The 24,076-nt window shown below is 40.9% G+C and overlaps 1 protein-coding gene across 1 annotated transcript; it reads left to right on the top strand.

Annotated features, from left to right (window-relative positions):
* The first annotated feature begins 628 nt into the window (after positions 1 to 628).
* On the top strand, positions 629 to 22,980 carry myg1 (myg1 exonuclease). Its single transcript, XM_079682121.1, has 7 exons — positions 629 to 967; positions 1,893 to 2,005; positions 10,305 to 10,464; positions 12,041 to 12,190; positions 13,463 to 13,585; positions 14,163 to 14,344; positions 22,414 to 22,980. Exons 1-7 carry the CDS (start codon positions 692 to 694, stop codon positions 22,601 to 22,603), a joined length of 1,194 nt encoding a protein of 397 aa, XP_079538247.1. The 5' UTR covers positions 629 to 691; the 3' UTR covers positions 22,604 to 22,980.
* Positions 22,981 to 24,076: the final 1,096 nt, after the last annotated feature.

The following is a 24,076-nucleotide window of genomic DNA, read 5'->3' on the forward strand; positions in this document are numbered from 1 at the left end:
TCAGGACTTATATAGACTATTTATTTCTCTTTGAAGAAATCCATAGAATTATAATATATGATTAAACAAAAAAACACAACACAGATTCAGTTTACAACGGATAGTTTACACATCGAACAATAACACATTTTCATTGTGTAAAGCATACAGTAAAGACGTTTCACACATTTCTCAACATCCTTGAGGGAAAAAATCAAAAGTATTTTTTAAATTGTTATATTTATATTTATTAATAAAAAAAATTGCCAACATCATTATCACATTTATTATAAAACAGTAAAATCCTTTATTGGTTGTTTTTAAAGAAACTAAATAATACATTTCCCCATAATACTGTAAAGTGTTATGACGAATGACTATCTGCAAAGATCTTGCCCTGAGTGGGAGAGATGTGTTTCTCTGCCTTCAGCGCCCTCTGTTGTCAGCATTCAGAATTACTGTGATTCAGTGAGTCAAATATTCCAGTTTGCCTTAACATCTCTTTCATAGGTAACATATATTTATTTAGCTCATTTAAATCCACAGGTAACTTTGGGATAATAATATGTGAAAATAATATTCTGGCTATGGTAAGAACAACCAACAAACAGACAGACCAAAAACGGTTTTCTGCGGTTCACAAAATAGGCGCACCATATCCGGTCCGTCTGCTTAATGTGTCCGTCACCAGCACGTTTCGTGTGAAGTTTGAATGTGGTGTATACGTAGGATTGCACTTAACCTAAAAATAAATACGTTTCAAATAAACTTAACCAAACCAGCTAGTGTTTTACAACTGCTACATTCACAAGCTAGCTGCCGTTGTTTACTGTCTGTGGACGTGAAAGCACCACGATACATGTCCACTCAGCCGAAGAGACTCCGCACTGCAAACATGCCCGCTGTTAAGATCGGAACCCACAATGGCAGCTTTCATTGTGATGAAGTCCTGGCCTGTTTCATCCTCCGGCAGCTGCCCGAGTACAAGGTAGGCTTCTGCTGCAACAGTGCATCATATGATCAGTGCATGTATTTATCCTCTAACTGCTGTTGTTCGTGTGTTATTGTTAACCTTACTTAATGTTCAAAATGTTGATCACACTTATTTTAAATATTAATCTTCAGTCTGCATTGGCTGGTTTCTAGAGATGTTTTTATTTGATGTGTTTGCTACACGTCCCATGCCATTTCTTAACACCCCAATTGGTGGTGCTGCAGCACAGATAGATGGAGCTCTAAGAGCGGTGACATATGGACCTGTGATAGTGTAGTCAGTCATATAGTGTACTTTTTGGGAGAAAATACCCAGCAAAAAGTCTTAAAACGTAATAAAACACCTTCCAAACTCTACTGACATGTTCCTACATTCACCTTTGTGGGTATAGTGACTTCTAAAAGTAACTCATGTTGTAACTATAACAACACATAGAAGCAAATTAGCCAATTTAGCAAAAATCTGGTTAACCCTTATTTATCTGTGGCAAACTCCCTGACCCAAATGTAAACAAAGCTGCATAAAAAACTTCAAACACTATAGGAATAGCTGTGTTAACCATTTGTCACAGGAAATCAAATTTTTCTTTTTTTATATAAAGATAAATATAATATGTTTGTTGGTTCAATGTGTATTCTTTCCCGGTGTCTAGTGATTTATTCTATTCTAATTGAGTTATTGTTGAACTCTGCCACAGATCTGTTTCCAGTGGGTTAAACACTTACAATTTTATTAACAATTCACTGTCTTGGTAGAATTCATTTAAATGCATTTTTCCGCTGGATTAAAAAGGTGTGGGATGCATGCTGAAATGATGCCTGGACATACCAATCAAGATATGATTGCATTCATGTGGGATGAGTATAGATTTATTATGTAGATATTGCAGACCTAAAAAAACGTTGTATTTATTTAACAGGATGCCGAGATAATCCGCACAAGGGACCCGAAACAGCTGGCAGAGTGTGACATCGTTGTAGACGTGGGAGGAGAGTTTGATCCAAAGAAGCATCGCTATGACCATCATCAGAGGTACGACTGTAGCAGTATGCTGCTGCGAAGAGATTACGTTTATTAAGTGTTTGAAAAAATAGTTTTAACTTTAAATGAGCATGTAGTCTAGTGTTGTGCACTTGAGGAGTACTTCATGTAATTATCTTTACTTAAATAAAAATTGTTATATACATATGAATAATTGATTAAGTAAGCCATTCTTATCGTGTTGAGAAGAATCGTTTTTTTCTGTGATGCAAATTCTACCGAAGCAATGCAAAATGTGCCTCTCTTATGTCTGTCACTTTGACATGTCACAGCTGCGAAGCACAGGGGTAACTAATATCATTAACGCAGGCTTGTTCCATTTCGATGCACCAGTAAGTCATGTCATGAGCCAGCCACCATAATTAATCTAATTAATTACACCTATTATTTCCCTGCTTTAAGAAATGATAGTGTTATAGTGAGTAAAAGAAAAATCGTCTTGGTTTGTTTGGGAGGTGTTATTGGGCAATATTAGTTTAGCTCAGATAACGCTTCCTCTGAAAAAATGGATAATGGATATGTTATTTTGTTGCAGCTCCATAATTAACTTGTATAAAGGTGGATAAGTTACTGATTGCCATATACATTTTAAAACCATAAATTATCAATGCATAGTTCATCCACTAGAGAGCTGAGACATTCAACTGAAAATGTGCATGTTTTGGTAACATTTAAAACATATAGAGGTGTGTTAAATAGGTATTGATGCACACACAGCCATCACAGGTCTGACAGGAAGTTGTATGTCATGTCTCCTTGAACTCAACAAAGGGAAATCCAACTAGATTTCACACCTGTTGCTTATTTTTGTTGTCTTAAAACAAAGTATAATGAATCACATCCTATTCATCTTGGGTCCAAGTAAGGGACTATATTTACCTGTGGCTCTGTTCTTACATTACTAAAGTACCCTATCTGCATGGATCATGTAGTAACATGCTCTGCTATATTTCCTGCCAAAGTTCCTTCCAAATGATTGCATTCACTCAAAGTCTCATCACGTTGAGTAATCAGCCTTCTGCAGATGTCTTGTCAGCTTATCACCCTGGTGATAATCAGAGTTATGACCACGGTGATAAAGATATGCCAGGACTCTCTTCTTGGCAGGTGGTTAGTGATAATTAGCGCTCCTTCAATTGAACGCCCCCCCGCTGCTGGTGCACGAGGCACAGAGGCTGTCTCTCTGTTGGGAGCCTCAGGAGGATGTGGCTGTCACTCACATGTGGGGATGGGGGGAGATGGTTCTGATGGCAGGGATGGGTGTAGTTTATTTTAGAGCAGTGACAGTGCACAGATGAAGTTGACAGCGTTATCAATACATCCCAGGGAAAACTTTGGTTGATATTAAACCATTAAATACGTAGTTTTTTTCCGAGAGCTAGATAAGATGAGTGATAGCACTCTCTTCCCTGTCTCTGAAATATGGACATACTCTCTGCTACATCGGCCATAACTGTAAGCAACATGAGACTGTAACATGTCACTGAAAGTTGCCACACCCCCTGCAGTTACCATGGAAATTAGAGTCAGAGACCTAAACCTTTTTATATATGACTTTTTAAAGACCATGATTACAATGAATTCTAAGGAGCAGCTTGTTAGCAAAATGGTTACAGCACGTGCCATAGAACTTGATCTGCTGTTGCATGTCACTCCCCCTCTCTCTCCCTCCCCCCCTGCATTTCTACATGAGGTGAACATTGAAGCCTTAAGATAAAAATAACCTAACTTTTTATTTTCAAAACTAATGTAAAGAACTCCTGCCGATATAGAATACATTTACTGTTGAAGGTTCGCTTTACAGCTTAGAACATGGCTGTGAATAGAGTGTCAGAGTGACGCGTCCTAAAACCCGGAAGAAAGCTGCTTCCGGTTCCCTCGACAAAATAGCAATGCAATTTCTCCATAGGATTTTGGAAAATAGCTCGAAATAAGGTCTGTGGTTGAAACACATTTAAGAGACGGATCACGTTTTTTCACGGATAATCTCCACATGTCTACCCTACTTTTATAATTTCGAATCATAATCTAGATTTATGATTAGAAAAAGGTAAAAGTAGGGTAGACGTGTGGAGATTATCCTCTACAAACTGACTGAAGGTTGACAGAAGCACAACAGATCAGATCTGCCAGGGATTATTTTTGCTCACACTAGAAATGCTCCAACTGCTTCCACTTAATTTCAGCAAAAACATGAAAGCAAACAAATATATTTGTGTCTATGGGGATGCAGTATTTAATGTGGTCGGCATTTGTCAGCAGAGAAATGTCCCGTATAAACAGATTTTAGCTTTTTGTATTGTGACATAGTTTAGGTTGCTTCCACATATTGTACACATATTGTGCACAGCAAGCTTTCTCTCCTCTGTATTCACCAACAATATATAATGCAAGATAATGTGGCCACAATTCATTCAATTTGATCAACATTTAAGTTTACTGTTGGGATCAAAGCATCTGATAAAACGTAAGTTTTGTAACAGTAATTACATTCTTGTATGTTTGTCTGACTCAACATGTGTACACAATTAAAGTGAATAAAGCCACGGATGCTCTAATGTTTATTTATTGGATAGTATAAATTAATATTTAAAGGTTATCCAATCTTACCAGAATATTTGCCCCAGAAAGGTAAAGGCAGAAATTAGACAGAGAACATTACTGTTTGTGAAGCGCTTCTCTGAAGGGAATTAGTTTTCTCTAAAGTACAGAAGGTCAGAGTGAGGTCTAAACTAATTATAAAGAAACATTCCCCGACATCCGCCTCTCAAAGGATGACATGAGTAATCACATTTAAATTTCATCATTTTTTGACCGATGTAATATTATTTGTTGTCCATAATATGTATTTCCTAAAAACAGGGGAAATGTATTGTTTGCAGATGAGTCAGTAATTGATAGGATACAGTTCAAGGGGTCAACAATTGTTTACAACCAAAGGAAAAGCCTGAGTAATCAGAGGAGCAGACGATGATATGATAGAGTAAAGGCCAGCTAAGGTCAGCTGTGAAGAAGCAGTGAAGGCAGGCGGCAGACATACAGATTTGACAGAGATTGAGCGAGGGAGAGAGCGTGTGCAGCGGTCTGCTTTCGCACAGAGCAGGAGTTTGTGAGAGAGCCGGCTTGAGAGTCCATTTCTCTTCAAAATATAATTGATTGCCAGCCTCCATTGTCCCTGGCTGGCTTGCTAGCTCGTTGGTAACGTAACTGATTTTTTCTAATGTGCCTGCATCTGGCGCTGAGTTGCCATATTCCTTCTGTGAGCTCTTTTTGTTCGTAAACCACTTCATGATATCCATTGTTGCAGATAAATATAAATGATAATAGCCAAACTTACTTGACAGCAAGCAAGAGTAAACTGACAGGCTGCTGTGCCGCATCTCACTTAAAAAAAAAACAACACTTAAAAAAAACACACACAAGACTCAACCCAGCGAAAAACCAGTCTCGCGCGCAGAATTTCATTCAGAATTTCCTAACAAAATAAAAAATGATATTAAACAAATCTTTCAACATAGTTTAATACACAAATAAATATTAGGACAAAGCCCGACAAAGAACAACAATAAACAAAATAATAAAAAGATTAAAATGTTTTATTCAGCCCTGATTAAAACAGCAGGTCCAAATCCTGGATGGGCCCGTCCATGACGCCGGGTCTGAGTGAAGTAAAGTTCAAACATATTTTTGTGACACTTTGAGAAGTTGAGTTGGAAACCCACACTGTGTCTGTGAAATCTGTCTCTCTGCAAAACACACTTCCATCATTTTTAGGGACTACTCGGATTAGAGTAATTAGAATTTACTGACCACTAATATTCTTTTCATAAAGATCTTGAATCTTTGAGTTCTCATTCATAACACTCCGTTCGATGTCTCACTATGGGAACGCGTATGCAAACAGAAGCATCAATCTCATTACGCCAATCCTGATTGGCTGGTGATCTTGACGTCTACGTCAGGGAATCCACCCACCCTATAAGTAGCTTGCGCTACGACGCAGCGTCATTCAAACACCTCTTCTCGCTTCAGAGCACATCTCGAATTATCAGTAGCCGGGCTAGCTTAACGGTCCACAGACTGAACCCACAGCTAACATTCGGTCGACGGGCGCTTGCCGGTTACTTTTTTTGCTTTGCAAGAAGACTGAACAATATTAATACACCAGTTAATATTGTAATCTGCCTCGCCGTTTCTTTCTTTCGAAATTACGGTAAGGTTTGATTTTTTCTTCAAGCTAGTAACATACCTGTTGCTAGCTTTTCTTCCCTCCACACCGACACCACGGTAGCGAGGACTTTCTCTTTTCTTTCTCACACCAGAGGAGACGGAGATAAAAACAAAAGGTATTAACACACCAGTTAATATTCTTTAAAGAATCAAATATACACCGTCGCTTTTTCCTTTCGGATTAACGACAAGGTTGGATTTTTTTCTCAGTAACGTACCTGTTACTAGCGTGTCCACTCCACGCCGACACCCCGGCGAACAAAGATGGACCCTTCTCTCCCTCACACCAGAGGAGTCAGGGACTCGGAGGCTCGGCTATGCGGCTGCGGGTTTAAGATCTCAGGCACAGACTCGCACTGTGTTCTCTGTGTCAGGCTGGGGTTGAATAACAGCAAGAGCCGCAAGAGCGGAGCCCCGCGCTGTGTCAAGCTGGGGCTCCCAACTGGACCTCACCATGGTTCCGCCCGCGGAGGATGTCCTGGAGTTGGACTATATGGAGGAAGAAGCGGATGCCTCTGAGTTCCTCCTGTCCGACTCGGATGAGCACGAGGATGACATCTTCGTTTCATCGGCTCAGGCTGCAAAGCCGTGAGCGATGTCCGCTCTCCCGGGCGAAAGCACACCATCTTCGCCCTGCCTAAGTATGGACTTGCAGGCTGTGTGTCAACGCGCTGCGTCCAGGCTGAACATCCCACGGCCTGAAGTGGCCAAGGAGACCTCCAGATCTCGCTACGAGGGGAAGCAATTGCCCCAAGCAGCGAGGACGAAGAGGCAGCTCTTTCCAGTCTTTCCGGAGATGCTGGACGAGGTGTTGGTCTCGTGGAGAGACCGCCCTTTCAGCAACAAGGCCCCAATCCAGGGTGCCTCCTCCCTGGACTGTGACGGTATGGAGAGGCTCGGCCTGCTCCGCAGGCCGCCCATGGAACCGCTGGTGGCAGCCCACCTCCAACCGAGGCTGGCTTCGACACCGAGCAGCAACCCCAGACCAGTTTGAACCGAAGGCAGACCGTTTTCAGTCAGCGATGACCGAACAGACCTATAAAGCCGCAGCTTTGTCCGCCAGGGCACTCGAGGTCTTCTCGCTGCTGGCCGCCTACCAGGCGGAGCTCTGCAAAGACTTGTCAAGCAAACCTGAGCCTGCCGTGTGGGACGAGATCGCAGCAATCACGGACATTTGCCTCCGTGTGCAGCGCTGTGCAGTCCAAGCCACGGGCAAAGCACTGGGAATTATGGTGGTACAGGAGAGAGCCAGGTGGCTCAACCTGACGAACCTTCCAGACTGGGAAAAAGAGGATGTTCTGGACATGCCTATTGTTCCCGAGGGCATATTTGGCTCCGCTCTAGCTTGGATGCAGCTGAGATGCGAATCAAAAAAGAAGGAAGACGAGGCTCTCCAGCTCTGTCTCCCCCGAAGGGTCCAGCCGCCACCTTCAACGGTCCCGCGGCAGGCCTTCACTCAAGCTGCCTCACGTCCTGCCCGGTTAAAGATACCGAAGCAGCAGAGACCACCTATAGTTTCTTTTGATACTTTAAGTAGGGGAACAGCTCCATGTTGTGCAGTCAATAGTATGCTATAAAGCCATCATGTGCAGTGATTTAGGCATTAGCATAAAGAAGTGGTGCAGCTGGTGCACTGTGGGACTCGTAATACATTACATGGGAAGCATGTTTAAACAAAGCTAACTAAATTCTCTTCATATTCCAGTATTGGTTCTATATTTTATTTGAATCACCTTGTTTCAGTTCTGTATGGCAAATATCAGTCTGCCACCCATTCATTTCACACAAACAGTCTGAAGGCTTCTCATTGGAGCTGGTTACCATGTTCAGCCTTTCTGGTTTCACTCAGTAATTTTCCTCGTGCTCATTTACTCCAATCTCCTGTTAATCAGCATGGAAATGCCTCAGCTTGGCCAATTAGTGCTTTAATGGCTGTGATTACCCCCTGCTTCCCTAGCATGTCACTCATTCATTCGACAGACTGTTTTCCGCTGTGCCGCAGCCCAAGCATCCTAATTAAGCCTAAATTAAATGACCTACAGTAGCTGGGTGCTAGAGTCCTCCCATCTCAGCACGTGGCTGAGAGAGAGCTCCGGTGGCTTCTATTCATGTGTTGACGCTCACAAACTCTCTGAAGCTGAGGGGTATGTTTATGGATGCAAGTGGCTTTCATTGATATACATCACATAGTGTGCAGCATAAATCTGCATTCAGCATTTCATTGAAGAGACAAGTTATTGGGAGGAGTCTGTTTATGAGCAAAACACCAATGTGTTGGCTGTAGTATTGAGAATTGAATATCCTGTGCCTATAGACCAGGTTTATCGAGAAATTGCAGGTTATAGCACTGACATAAGCTATTTTATGTATCTATTTAAATTGTTCCTTTCATTTGTAGAGACTTGGCTACAATACATGACTACTGCTGTGACACGTGTCATCAAACAAAATGATCCCCATAGCTCATAATTAGATTTGATCAATCATGATATAAATGTCATGATTGTGCCATTTACATACAGTATTCAAAGATTCAAAGGTTTTATTGTCATATGCAAAAAGCTACAGTGTAGAAATGGCAATGAAATCATTCTGACCTGAGCTCCTCCAACAATGCAACATATACAGGGTGTCCGCAGGGTCTTAAAAAGTATTAAAAGTCGATAAATCAATTTAGCGAAAATTAAGGCTATTAAAAAGTATTAAACAGCATTTTCCAAGGTATTAAGAAGGTCCACAGCAACGACAACATGAAACACCCTTTAATTTACTGAAACGACATGTCGGGAAACCCCCTCAAGGCGGCCCCATGCTTAGTGCCACTCCGCTCTGTGGGGGGGGTGGAGAGACTGTCGATGGGGGATCAAAGCTGTCCGGTCCCACATGCTAAGTGCTAGCCAGAAAGCCGCTGCGTTTAAGTCCCGACTCTCCTGATGGCCAATCCGTGCCTCCCCTGTCTGCACGTCGCTGACACACACCGCTGCACTGCAGGCTCTCTGCACGGAGGAGCCGCGGAGGAGCTGCGGATTCCGGGCGATGCTGCTCCTCCAAGGAAGAGACACATGTTCACTCAGCCAAACTATATCCGGTCACAGAGATCTGCTATTTTAAAGTAAAGTCAACACATATCGACCCTAAATATAGTCTATATTAAGAACGAGAAAAGTCTTAACATATATATATCGTTTTTTGTAAACATATGACAAATGTGTGAGGGTGATGACGTCAGAGCATCGTCCTATGTGCCGGTCTTAGCCCCAGACAGCCCGGCCCAATTTAACCCCTGGGTATTTGTGAGGGAGCTCCTATATGGCAATACCCCGCTGAAGCTCACCAAAGTTTAATATATTTCATAGTTCAAAGTTTTGTCAATTGTTTTGTTTATTGGTCAAATACTGGTTTCTGAGGAGTTTTACTGGAATGAAAGAGCACAGAGTCTACACAGAAGCAACAAAGCATACTGCATTAAACCTGACCTTCACAGAGAGGTTGAAGTTCATGTGGAAAGGAGGCTTCAGTAGTCTGTCTGCACTCTGTTTAGTTGTGCTATCTTACAATCAATATAGTCAATGTGAGGTAAAGTGTGTTGCCAATGTAACCGGTTAGAACTCGAAGTTGCGATGAGGTCTTAAAATGTATGGAAAGGGTCTTAAAAAGGTCTTAAAAGGTATTACATTTGACTTCAGGATTCCTGCATATACCCTGATATATAATAAAATAAAAAATAGTGCAAAAAGTCTATATAATAGAATGTGATATGTACAAGAACAGAATATGAAATTAAACAATGTACATTAAGACCAAATTAAATATGGTTTATTGCTGTGATAACTATTTATATAAATGAGTAGATTGCAAGATGACAAACAGGAATGTTTATCGGGGCACTTAACAGCATTGGCTGACACATAGGGCATCTGTTTGTGTACTGTACTGCTATTGGAATTATTTTTGTAATGACCTTTTGTCACCTACTGTGAAATTAATATTGTCTTAGCGTCTAATGGCCATCTCTCTTCCGGCTGCAGTGGGTTCACATAGTGTCTCTCTCTATCTTCAGGACCTTTGCAGACAGCTTCCACAGCCTGCGTCCGGAGAAGCCGTGGGTGACCAAGCTGAGCTCAGCAGGCCTGGTCTACCTGCACTTTGGCCGTCAGCTGCTGACCCATCTGACGCAGCTGAAGGAGGGCGACAGGCAGCTGGACGTGCTCTTTGACAAGGTGTGAGGGGGGATTCAAAGCAGGTGGTGGATTAGTAACCTCTTGAGTTTTATTCACAGCACAATGCTCCATTTAAAGGTCACCTATTATGCAAAATCCACTTTTTCATGTATTTTATACATCAACATGTGTCCCCTCTGTGTAAAGAGATTCTGAAAGATTCAGGAAAAAAGATTCTCTTAATTTTTTTCCCTGATCCATTTATATAAAAACCTGTCTGAAAATGAGCTGATCAGATTTTGGCCACTTTGTGATGTCATAACAATTTGTTGGCTTGTGTAACTATTAGCCAATCACCAAGCAAGGTAACCCCCCCCCCCCCCCCCCACCTTATCACCTAAATCTCCTCCTAGAGCACCATTGTGTTTTTTTTAACCAAATATCTCTCAGAGGGTCGTGGGGAGTGGCTCCTTATTTTCATCTAAAGTAACAGACAGAGAATCAGCACTTTTGAAACAGAGAGCATTATGGGATGCTGCAATGATCTGTTTGGTATTTTGACTCAAACACTTCAGAGACATGTTTTGTATATATCTGAGAACTATAATGCAATGATGGAAAACAGTATGATATGGGACCTTTTTAAAAACTGATTTTTTTTCTTCGTCTCACTCATATCCAAAACACATAGATTGAACTCCAACGCCATTAATTTTAAAAACAGTTGGAGGACGGAAGAACAGAAACATCTAACCAATGAGAAGAAAGCTTGATTATTAGTTACTATGTTAAAATGTGTGAATTATTGTCTTTGTTCATGTTGTCCTTGTTGGTTTTGTTAAAATCATAAACCATGCAGTCACTGTGGACTACACCATGCATAATGTTTGTTTAGTTTATAACGTTTTGCCTTCAATTCTACAGTTGTCAGTAGATTGTGATTTATAAATAGTGTGACAGGGATGTTTCAGATTCTGACCGATTCAAGCAGGATTTTAGCAAAGTGAATATTAAATGATACATTAACCTAGACAAATCTTAGGTCAACCATGACTTTTAGCTCTATTAACTCCTTTTATCATCGGCCTTTTGATGTGTCAGTTGGTTTTTAAGCCCCAAATAATCCTTTTACTCAGAGCAGTGGCTTTAATTATTTTTACGATTTTGCTTCTATCATCCTCAGCCAAAATCTCTATCTTTGACCCAAAACTTAGTTCCACTTGTAAGCCACTTGTAAAATGTCAACTGTTTGGTGATTGACCTTCCAATGTACCAACAAGTTGACTTTTCCAACCTCAATATGTCTCTGCTTCGTTGTTACTTCTTCTCTCGCTGTGTCAATGGACTTTCTAATAGCAGCAATTTGGCTTTTCATTTTGGTTTTATGTCCAAACTGTGCGCTCTAGGCCTCAGTAACTGCCCACACACTGACCAAATTGATTTCAATCAGAATAATGTAAACTCTCTCCTGAAAGTCCTTTGATAACTTCCCTGGCTTTAAAAAGGGATTTGCTCTTTGGTTTTCGAAAGTTAGCATGAACATAAAACATCAGATTCCCATGTTGTTGCCATGCAGCATTCGCTCGTGACAGAATCCTAACCTCTCCTGTCGTGTGTCTCTTTCAATTCCTCGCAGCTGTATGAGAACTTTGTGGAGGAGGTGGATGCTATTGACAACGGTATTTCACAATATGACGGGGAGGCCCTGTACGCGGTCTCCACCACGCTGAGCGCACGCGTCGGCCACCTGAACCCACGCTGGAACAGCAAGAGTCAAGACACAGAGGTGAAGGGCTGACGACGGCCGTTCTCATGACACACGTTATTATACATCTTTTAAACCAAAGGTCACAGATTATGTGTGGGTTTCTATCTGTTATTTTTTAATTGCCTGGGTTTCTACAGCATGACTCATAGACACTTTGGGAATTACTGTGGGTAAATGACTATATCTGTTGTAGTAAAAACACACAAGAAACACAGCATAATAGTGCTATACACACACTTTTCCATTAGTCAAGCTACATGTTGCACTGAATCCAAGGAATAATGTGAAATTGGAAAACAAATTACATGCAGATTGTTTCCCCAAACGATTGTTTTAACAAAAGAAACCTCTCCATCCATATCTCTGGTCCGGACTGGGTTTATTTAGCATTTTTGCTTGATAAAATACAATCATAAACTTATCAAAGTAGTTTCTAATACATCTTTCATTCAATTGAATAATAATTGCATTACCTCATCGATTGAGCCCTTGTAGCTGATGACTCAATCATCCCGGTACTGAACTCCATGACCTCCATTTTGTTGGCTTTTGGCTACATTATTAAATGACAATCAGACGAAATGGACAGCCTGCAGTAAAACTAAAATATTAGAACTATGTTGTGGTGAACAGAACAGGTGCAATGCTCTGCAATCGGTGTTCGGAGGTCATTTCCAGATCCGTGCAGAAACAACGTAGTCTCACACAAATGGCCTGGGGGGTTTCTGTCTCATTAGTGCAGGAGGGGAATGCCTGTGGGGAAACGCTACCTGTTTCTCTGCATGATAAGCCTGGCTTTGCATACATGCTGAACAATTTATTTTCATCGTTGGGGTTGTCTCAGTGGAGAGGCTGGCCTGTTTGTTTTGGTTCTTTCACATTTCAGTTCACATGATTATGTTTCTACTCCCGGCACCCCTACCAACTCAGTCTCTGAGGCACGACAACAAATATTATTTAGTCAGACGACTTGAATATAGACCGACCAGGTGATTTCTCAAAAGTGTCTTTTAGTTGAAAACATAGATTTTCACCTTGTAAATCCACAACCATTCAAATTCAGAGATACCACAGAATATCCCTACTGTTAGATTTGTATGCATGTGTTCGTGATAGCAAGTATTTGGGTCTGAACGCTCATAAGTGATACATTTATGATCTGGAACTAAAAAAGAGACCAGGAGCATTTTAAAGTGAAACCCACATTTGAGTCAGTCTTTAGAACAAGATTTTGCTCTCACATCATTCCACTGATTTGAATGCATGTATGTCTACACATGTCTTCCCCAGGAGGGTTTCAGGAAGGCTATGAAAATGGTGGGAGAGGAGTTCCTGGACCGTCTGGAGTTCTATCAGTCCTCCTGGCTGCCGGCTCGTGCCGTGGTGGAGGAGGCTGTGAAGGCCAGGCATCAGGTACGAGCCTGTCCAGTCTGATGTGTGAACATGTTTTTCATCCTTTGTGAACTTTGTTACTTTGCACTTGGACTCCAGAAAAAGACATTTCTGACACTGTCAAGATTGATTGCTTATTGTTCTCGTCACCTTAACTCTCACTCTGTTTCTCTGAATTGGGAAATACATGGTGAAATTTTAGGTTAGCATGGAACCAGATATACATAGATGATGTGGACAAACTTGTATTTGAACCCACTTTTTAAAAAAAAAATCACTTTTTTCTGGACAATAATTGTTTCAACACATTTTTTTCAGGGACAATCTGAATATTTATATAACAGTGAGAGGCTGGTATATCTTGTGTTTTTCTGGAAGTCAGAATTTCAGTTCACATTTCCAGTGCAAATTATGTTTTCAATGCCAAGGACTAAAAACTCTATTCTGGCTTATATTCTAGTTATGTTGAGAAACTTTATATTATAAAACTGTCAAGTTTAAGCAAATGTTCTCTAAAGCACCCTAAATTACAGAAAAGCTGTTGCTGCTTTTGTCCTTTATTTAATACACTCTTTTCTGTGTCTCCTCTTTTTACCAGGTGGATCCTAGTGGGGAGGTGGTGTTGTTCTCTCAGGGCGGATGTCCGTGGAAGGAGCATCTGTTTTCCCTGGAGAAGGACCTGAAGGTGGAGTCGCCCATCAAGTTTGTCCTTTTCTCCGACCAGAATGGACAGTGGAGGGTCCAGTGCGTCCCCGCCGGGCTCAACACCTTCCAGAACAGGTGATTTAAAAAACAGCTATAAGTGTGAATTCACACGATCTTTCTTTAGTAAATGTTATTCAAACAACATTTCTGCTTCATCGAGTGCCGCTTGTAATGTGTGCCGAGGCAGCACATTGCATGACTTACCTTGGCGGAAGTTAGACATTCACAACTCACAGGGGTGTTGTGACTCTGACTCGGGATGTTCTCCCAGACAAGTGTTTTAAACATTGTGGGGAAAATACTGTGAAGGATATTAACTTAACAACCTTCCCAATGTGTTGAAATGAGCTAACATAAATGCTTATTGCACCGTTAAACAAGAACTCACGGAGGAATGACATGTCGTCCGGGGAGGGACTAACACCTGCTTGGATAGAAAAGCGTGTTTGTAGGACGACGATTGTTTTGCTTTTGTTCTCGCAGTTCTCTCTGAGGGTTTGAAATGATGTAAACAAACTCAACAGAGACACCTGAGTCCTTCCTCCACGTTTGCTCCTCCCAATAAGGTGTTTTTTTGTTGTTGTACACAGCTTCATACTTCTACTTTCTTCATACGCCAGATTTTTACGAGGGTGTATTTGACTGCATGTGAGATTCAGTCTCTATCGAACAACAGATTATCTTCAGTTATATATTCCCCATTGTCTCCTCCCAACCCTCTTTATTAGCAGGATATAGGCCGTTCTGAAGTTACACAAGAACATCATTGAACTTAACAGTAGTTTAAAAGGTATCTGATAGACTCGATGAATTTTATGTGCTCAACAAGGATATTACAATTCATCCTGACGGGAACATAAATGTGGATACCATATTCAACAGCTAAATAATTTCACTGAAAAGCTTACGTGTAACCTCATGAGTGTGCTAAAGGAGAGTCTGGGGGTCTCTTAAGCAAGTAAGAGTCATCCGTCATTAACGTTTCTCCAAAATTGAATCCCAATCTATCATATTCATCCATCAGACATCCACCATATCTGTTGAGATATTCCAGTCTGCACTAAAGAGGTGGACCCATGGCTAAAAAGTGCTTTACTTTTTCTAACATTTTAGGCAATCTCTGATAATGAACTCTTTTGTCTTTTGTTTTCCTTACCTTAAATGATTATTATTGTTATCCTTCTCATGGTCTTTTAAACTTTTAATGTATTTTACGCCCTGCTTCTTTTCTGGACCATTCCTGCATCTTCTAGAAATAATGAGCTCTCTCCAACCCTCAAGCCGTTCTCTTTAGTAAAAGATGCCCCGTACATACTCATTAAATCACATCACTGTTCTTGCCTTGCCACTTTTTACATAATGACAGTAATGAGAAGACAAAGACCCTCTGTGTGAATATGTCGGATGGTTAACACACTTCAAGTGTGTGTGTGGGTGTTACCTCTGGAGAGGAATTGTTTACCTGGTTAGCCTCTCGCCCTCCGACCCACAACGCTGCTCTGCTGCTAACGTCATCAGCATCCCCCCCTGGAGTTCTGGAGTTCATTTGTTGTCTGACTAAATCCCAGCATACATTATGAATGGAATGGAAACAAATTAAACTGCGGAGATCCTCGTCTTTCTGGCGGCTTGCATCACAGCATTCTACATTGAAGCAATCCAGAAATCACATTCTAAAGTTGACACTGACCAGAAGATCCATCAGCAGCCATGTGTTTTCGTGCTGGATTTAATTCAAAGGCTCAAATGTGTGATTATTTGTTCTGTTTGATGTTGTTCCCTGCTTCTCAAAGTGGTACGAATGGCTCTTAATCACCAGTTACTGAGGTGAAATAATATTAGTATTGAGTAGAGATGAACAATATAGTCCAAGGATCAGTTTAGAATTGTTAATTTGGTCACGGCTAAAACATGGAACGATTGTTGTTTTTTAAGTTTAAAAAAGGGTGCCTTTTGAGTGACTCTTTTTTCCTCATTTTATTTAAATTTCATTACATTTTCAAATTGTAGGTCACAAGTTGTTGATGGTGAATTGGGCTTCTTTTTAAGTTAATGAGCTTCTTCCTTATCAGCCAACACAAGGTGACCTTTTTAAATGTGTTTTCTAATCCTTACGTAACTTGCAAATAACCTCCGGCACACTATTTAAGTTGCAAATAATATATGTATGTGTTATTTCAGTCTTGGACCTTTTGGAAAGTTAGACAGTGAGTGGCTTATTTGAAAAGGTTGATCTAAATTGTGTTCATCTGCTCTTAGCATTTAGATACTTGAAAGTGTAGAAAGATAATAACAATCTGAGGGATTTGAAAGGATTCTGATTGAATATTTGATTTATATTCAGAAACTAACTTCTCTGTGAACAAGCGTATAAGAAACACTAAACACTTTGTATGCAGCATGTTCAGCATACGTTCAGGGTCATTCAATTCTGTAGAAAATAATAAATTTTGCCTCTGCACAAAATCAAATGAAATATCAGACATCGTAACTCACTATAGTTATTTTTCCCCCTTAAGAACAAATCAGGTGGATGGCAGTTTTGTTCATAACATCATAACACCACATCTTGATGATTTTCATTGAATGCCGGTTCAGCCAAAGGGAAAGTTGAATATAAACCGTAGTGGTTTATATAAAAGAAAGCTCCTTTGACAATTCATCAATATCATTTTGTTTACAGACTAAATTTTCATTTCCTGGAATCTAGGCAAAAACGGTTTGTAGAAATTCCCCTGAGAAAACACATAGTGAAAATCCATTATAAATAATCCAAGTTAATTACATCCCCTAACCTTTTCCCGATACATGAACCTGGAGCTGTTGAACTTATCACACTAGTGTTTGCTCAGTGTTCTCCTGTATGTACTAACCTCTGTGACAAATGCATTGTGGTTCCTGTGGCTGCTAAAAATAAAGCTTAACAGGAAGCACTCGGTTAGCATTATCAGTTACCTGAAGCAGCGTTGATACCGCAGGAGGAGAGTGAACCGTAAACAGATATTTCAGACTCAGCCACTCACAATACAAACTCCTGTAGAGAATACATTGAATGGGTGTTGCAAAACAGTATAGAACATGTATTTTTGATTTATGAAAGATTGCAAGTCTTTTATGCTTCTTCTTCACACAGTATTTCTACTAAAGCGGCATCTGTCTTTTTAGTATGGTGCTGTCTGTTGAAAGTCTCTTGCGCTGAGAAGCCCTCTGAGATATATGTGACTTTGGTCTATAAATCAAATGGATTTACAGATGTGATATTTCAGATGACTTCATGCTGTGTATGTGGCCTTGTTCTTTATCCTGGGTCTACATGGGTCTCATTAGGAATACACTTTAGGTTGCCCAAAGGCACAAGAAGTGGGTGCAATAGCTTTTTTTTAATTGAGTTTTGATCTGAACAGTGGCTGCTCTGTAACACACTTTCTATTTCTCTTTCCATGAGGTCCCTTTGCTCTCCCATTAGTTTCTCTTATGAACAGCATTTCTGTCTCTGTCCTATAATCACACTCTTCTATTTTCCCTATCTGTTTTGCTCTCTTCCCCTTTAATCTTATACCTTCCCCTCTTCCACCTTTCCCCATTTCCCCATACCTCGCTGTCTCACCTTTCACACCTCCCGTTCCTCACTGCGGGACGTTTTATACTTCGCTGCAGAATATTTCCAGGCGGCAGCTCTTCCAATTGAACAGACACTCATGTTTATGGTGGCGAGGCACTTCAAAGATTGGATTTAATACGAACAGGGCTGTTGGTTTTGGAGCTACATCAGAACAATGGCTTGCGAGATGCTTAAAACAACAACATAGCTCCAGATGGCTCTTCCTACGGGTGGCCTGCTTCCTCCCAGCGGGCGTGTGCCGACTCAGAGAAAGGGGTGTTGTTATCACCTGTGTCCATGCTACTGCACCTTGGGGGGGGGGAGACGTCTATTTTTATCAGCAGCACATTGCTAAGGAAATGTGAGCTGAGAGAAAGAAGTGGGAGAATCCTTCCTCTGAGATTTACTGTAAAACTGTTTGTTCGAAGCAGTGTGAGCTGGACCAGAACGTATCACTCTTTCTGCTCTGCCTCTGTATTAGGGATGTTACCTGCGGTTATGTGCTGGTTTTATCTGATTATCTTTTTCCCCCAGATTATTTCCTTGGCAAACCAATTGTCATAAAAAAAAAAACATTGGTATTTCTGAAAGCCCTAGGGAAGATTTGTGAAATGTCTGAAACAAGGATTTCAGTCTGAAAGCCACATTTATCCTATAACTTTGATTCATTGTGGAGAAAAAGCAGAAAATCTTACTGGAACTAGAAAATGTTTTGAAACAGGTTTAAAATGATTTGTTGATTATTAAAATACTTGCAGGTTGATTATTTTATTAATCGACAAATCAATTAAATGTCTTAAAATCTGTTAATTCTGTTTTACTTCCTAAATTAAAGGTAAAAAGCCGTCATGTTTATTTGTTGAATAAGTGGAACATGTTCAACTGTAGTGAGTAGGTGAGGAAAATGAATTCATTTGTCTTTAAAAGGAGCAGTATTTGAGTGTTTATCCCTCCTCTTCGGCCCTGTAGTGATATTAGTCGGCTAAATCCCTGCCCTTTGTCAAAGGAAGATATGTTACATTGTGTGTACACTCTTTACTACAGAGATGGTGCCCATGAATATCAGGAGGATTGAACTAATTATTTTCTTGGAGACTGTAAAACCTCTAAACTAGGGATCCTCAGTATCAGTATCAGAATCAGTATCGGCCGATACCGATCAAGTGGGTGGGGCCTATGGGGATCTTCCATTTAAAGTGATGTTTAAAACTCAGTTAATGGGGCTCATTCACTGGCGCTTCCACAAACAACAACCAACATAATTATTACATTCAAATGAAGTACATTATTCAAGTTTACATTAACTTTGGATAATAACACGTGAGAAATGAGCGGAAGCGCTCTCTCCCCCTCCCTCCCCTGACAGCCCGTCAGTATCCGTCTCATGCAGCTTACTGATCCAGTAATGGGTGACCCCACAGTGAAGAATACATATATGTATAACTAGTTTAGCTTGTTCCAGAGGTAGATAAAATAGCTAAGTGTGTTAGGTCTAACTCTTAGTGTGTGTTTCGCTCCGCTCACCGCTCCGTCACAGCGGGCGGAGCTGCAGGATTTCTGCTTCACACACGTTGCATACCGCTATTTTACTGTCTTTTTCGGACACCTTAAAATAATGCCAGCCCGTTGAAGCCATTTTGGCGAGCTTGTTTTGCCGCGCACAGAGAAAAGTGTCATTTATTTTACGTCATGTGATCGGCTCTCCCGATCGGCATTTATAGAGAGCACCGATCGATCGGCAGAGAGTGAATATCGGCCGATATCGATCGGAGCATCCCTACTCTAAACACATGCAGCCAATATGTAATGTTTTTCTTCTTCTATTGAAGCACTAATTCCCAGGCCAGCATTGGTGTTATGGTAGAGTAAAGATCTTGGGAAGGCCTTGAGGAATGAGTTTGCTAATTGTGTTTTTATTTTTAGACGAGTCATCTTGAGAATCAGAGATTCCTGGTCTGTCATAACAACAAGTCACCCCCCCCCCCTCACTCCTCCTCTCATTAACGCCCTGTTGACCTTTCGTCTTGCGCTTGTTTTCGAGAATGGCTGGAAATGATCAGCTATCGATCAGTTGTTTCATTTTACAGGGATTAAGGGGTTGCCATGCTTTTCCTCTTTTCGCTCTTGGAAAACATATGGAAGGTTTCTCATTTCTCTAATTTCCCCTCCTCGACTCCTCGGTCCTCCGGTAGTGACCCGGAAATGGATTTCAGCGCGCCATGTTGAAGGATATCTCATTTCTCTAAATGCACTTTGAGGATGGAGCATCGAGGAGGCTCTCTGGAGGAGCTATAATCGAGGATACACTAATGGGTCCCCCGCAGATGTATTTCCGGCAACAGTGATGTTTAAAAGAGTCGTGCCGCACTTATCTCAGCCAATGACAGCTTTGCATGTATCCCCTGGATATTATTGTAGTAACTGATTTAATCACAAGGCGATGTTTACAGTGAAAACAGCTGTGAGGTCCGTGCAGAAAGCAGAGCAGTGTGTATAATATCACACAACGGATGTATCCTGACATTATATGCTTTAGGAGCTGTAGGTGTGTGTGGTATAGTGTGTAGGTGCTTGTTGTACAGTGTGTAGGTGTGTGTGGTAAAGTGTGTAGGTGCATGTGGTAAAGTGTGTTGGTGTGTGTGCATAGATGCGGCGGACAGACAGGTCTCAGTTGGTTTGGTGTCCTATACTTAGTTTTAATACTTGTAAATACAACTTTTGGCCCGTAATTTCAGTTCCCCATTTCAGCGGGGGGGGGGGGGGGGGGGATATCTAGTCTCTGATAGTGTTACGTTATTATAAGAGTGCTCTCATACTTGTCTGGTTCTGAAATTGTATATACTTATATAAATATATATATAAATATATATGTGTGTGTATATATATATATGTCCACATCTGTAGCCTGTTACCGCACTGTCAATGAATTGAAAGTAAATATAAGTCATCATGAACACATCTGTCCATCAGACAGAGGGCTGCTGTGCCTCCTGTCATCATTAATGGACGTCTCTTTAAAATGACCGCTCAGAGGAGAGGATTTCTCATTTCTCTAACCGCCTGCTGCTTCCTCTCCTCTCTCCTCGGTTCCCCTCCTCAGTCCTCCGCTCGCATCTCCTGTGGGCGGGACTAAGACACGAGGATAGGAGTCGAGGAGGGGAATTGGAGAAATGAGAAACCCTCTTGATCTTGTGGCCTTGAGATAATGGCATTGAGTTGGCTTGGAAAACATGTCAATCATTTGCCATTATGGATCCTTTCTGAAGCTCCTTGCTCTCTGACTATTACAGATTTTAGACGATGTTTCACAGAATGGCCAGAAATCAAACCTTCAAAATGGAGGACAAAAGAAAACCCTTTAAAGATCCATCTGTTTTTGACAAGCATCTCTCTTTATGTTTTAGTTAGACTGTTAGTTACACAAAACAGTTCCATAATTCATCAAACTTGTGACACATGAAAATAGGCCCTGTGGTTTCCATTACTTTAAAAAAAATGAAATATGATGCTTTAAGTTAATGTTAAAGTCTGTTTTTGAAATGACGAAGTGATAAATCAGAATTGCTACATATGTTTCAGACCAGGTCTGAAGGAATGAGATAATAACCCTGTCAAGCCAAGCATGATACACATGCACAGAAACAAAAGACAACTGGTAATGTGTTTTAAATGACATGCCAGACTTTAGACTGAGGCGTGTGCTGCACACAGCAGGTGGTAAATGAGCAGCTCTACATTTTTATGAATTTTCCTTCTTTGACGTTACATCTAGAGACACTTTGAGGAGGTCAGCCTGTGAACCCTCGCAGAGCCAATCATTTTTTCCACTTTGTATGATTGCTTGTCGTCTCCCCTGCAATCATAAGGATGCCTTTCTAAGGTACCAAATATGTGATTCTCCACATTCCCAGAGAAGAATAAAGCTGATTTGATTGGACTATTTGCTCGGGCTGCTTGTGGTGGTGCAGTGTTTGTCAGGATAACTGCAGGTGCCTTGAATGACAGCAGTGCACTGTAGGTCATGTCATAAAATCTAGAAAGACCAGAGTAACCCAAGTCTTTGTGCGAAGCCATTCGAAGATAAAATGGGAGAATCAATTGTCATTACTGATTAGTTTCTTTTTTCAAATAATAAAAAAAGAAATATCAGAGCATTTTGCTCAATGTATGGGATGATTTCCTAAAGTCTATGATGTCTTGATCGTGTTATCCAATTTAGCGAACAAAAAAAAACAAATTCAGTTCACTATCTTGTGACAAAAACGAGAATCCTCAAATTTGAGTAGCAGTTAAGGATTGGCATGTTTGCTTGAAAAGTGACTCACTAGCAGAAACTCATTGTTTGGCTTTTATTCTGTTCTTTAATTGATGTTGGTTGACATAATTCATCACTGCATCATTGCTGTTTCTTTGTTGTTGTTCTCCTGGTTAGGCAGACAATGACAGCACTCAGCGTTTTGCCAAAGTGTCCTCAGGAAGTGAGCAGCCAAACCACACAGTGTGTCTCTGTAAGCCAATGTTCCCTTCTGTCTTCCTGTCCCAGGCTGTCCCTGCTGGAAGAGTGGCGCGGCATTCGTGATGAAGCCCTGTCGAAGCTCAGTGGGATCGAGGGTTGCGTCTTCGTCCACGCTGGAGGCTTTATTGGCGGGAACAAGAGCCAGGAAGGAGCCCTGGAGATGGCCCGCAGGACCCTGCAGGCCGCCGCCAAGTCCCCTGCTAATAGAAGCAGCTGACGGGTCAGAGAGGAGAGCCAGCAGCACATTTTGTTCTCGGGGTCAGTCTTTAGAGAGGATAGCAAGGATTACAATGTTAGTTTGCTGTCTTGAATCTTGTTCGACCCAGCCTTAGCTAATGTTGTTTCGTTTTGCCACGATGAAGAGGGTATGGAAATGTCAGCCAAATAAAATTGGATCAGTTCCCTAAATACCTTTAATTCTTACACAGGCTCGCTCTGAATCATAATCTAAAATAACGGTATTATTCTTGTCTTGGTTCTTATAAATGTGAGTCTGTTTTGATGTCAATTCTGCAATTAAAGACTCTTTGGATTACATTCTGGTATTAGTTAACAGTTTGGGTAAATCAAACAATAAAGCACTTGTTTTTTCCAGTTCTGCTGACATCTCACTTCTTTTCTCCATCAAGTGTATATATATATATATACTGTATATATACGAGGCAGGCAGTCTGGTGGACCACTAAGCATCTTCAAAGCCTGTGATACCACGGCCTTACCTTTTTTAAGGGTCGATTTATAGAGACAGTGGTCCCCCCTTTCATTTCCAGCAGGCTGACATTAACTGTAGCACAACAAAGAGATACAGCGGCTTCTTCCGCTGGCTGCAAGATGAAAGCGCAAATAATGAGGTTCGATTTAAATCTGAGAAATTAAATGTACAAAGGCCATTCGGAGGTGCTTCTTGGGGCAGCCGGAGTCTCGACAAGTTTACCGGCACTGTGAGGCAGTGCAGTCGATTTCCCTGTAATAAAGTCAGCAGATGAACCTTGAATTTTCTCATGAATACTCCAGATGTTCCCCCTGCTTATCTCTACCTGTTACTCATACCTTATTGCATTTTCCACAAGGCTGCCCTTCTGCTGCCCAATAGAAAATATTGCTCTATAATTTCATAATTTTATGCTGTGCATTTTATTTCCATCAGAGTTATGCAAATGCCACAGCAGTGGAAAAGTAGTTAATGTTGTGACATTCGTTTTTTTGTATTCAGTGGTGCCGACTGTTAATTCTTTATCTTTGTAAATCTTAATTGAAAATAACCTTTATGCTCAGAGTCAATCCTGCTATAAATACACAATGTTGACATTTACACAGATAACACATGCAGTGCATTGACTATTTTTAATAGCTTTGGAAAGGTCTTGATCTTGTAAACACACACACACACACACACACACACACTTTAGTGTTATTACTCTGCTCTCTATTGTGCTGGACCTGAACCAAGGTCTCAATCCAATCCATACACATTTGTGACAGCGTTTTGCAGTCACATGGTTTGTATTGTAATCCCTGCCCACCAGTAAGTTTATTTTATTTATTTATTGATATATTTATTTGACAGGGACAGTGCACATTGATTGACATTTCTGTAAATGCGCCAGAGTTAGCCAACAGGCTATTTTTCGTCTGTAGTCCCTGGACAGATGTTGAAAGTCATCCTAAAAACAAAAATTCACTTCAAATA

The sequence above is a fragment of the Notothenia rossii genome (assembly GCF_949606895.1).
Source record: "Notothenia rossii genome assembly, chromosome: 5".
Lineage (NCBI taxonomy): Eukaryota > Metazoa > Chordata > Actinopteri > Perciformes > Nototheniidae > Notothenia > Notothenia rossii.

What these genes read in the sequence shown, in the direction of transcription:
- myg1 (XM_079682121.1), top strand. Translation starts at nt 692, where the DNA reads ATGTGGTGTATACGTAGGATTGCACTTAACCTAAAAATAAATACGTTT. An exon ending in CGCTATGACCATCATCAGAG is followed by an intron (nt 2,006 to 10,304) that starts GTACGACTGTAG and finishes CTCTATCTTCAG; the next exon opens with GACCTTTGCAGACAGCTTCC. An exon ending in TGGACGTGCTCTTTGACAAG is followed by an intron (nt 10,465 to 12,040) that starts GTGTGAGGGGGG and finishes AATTCCTCGCAG; the next exon opens with CTGTATGAGAACTTTGTGGA.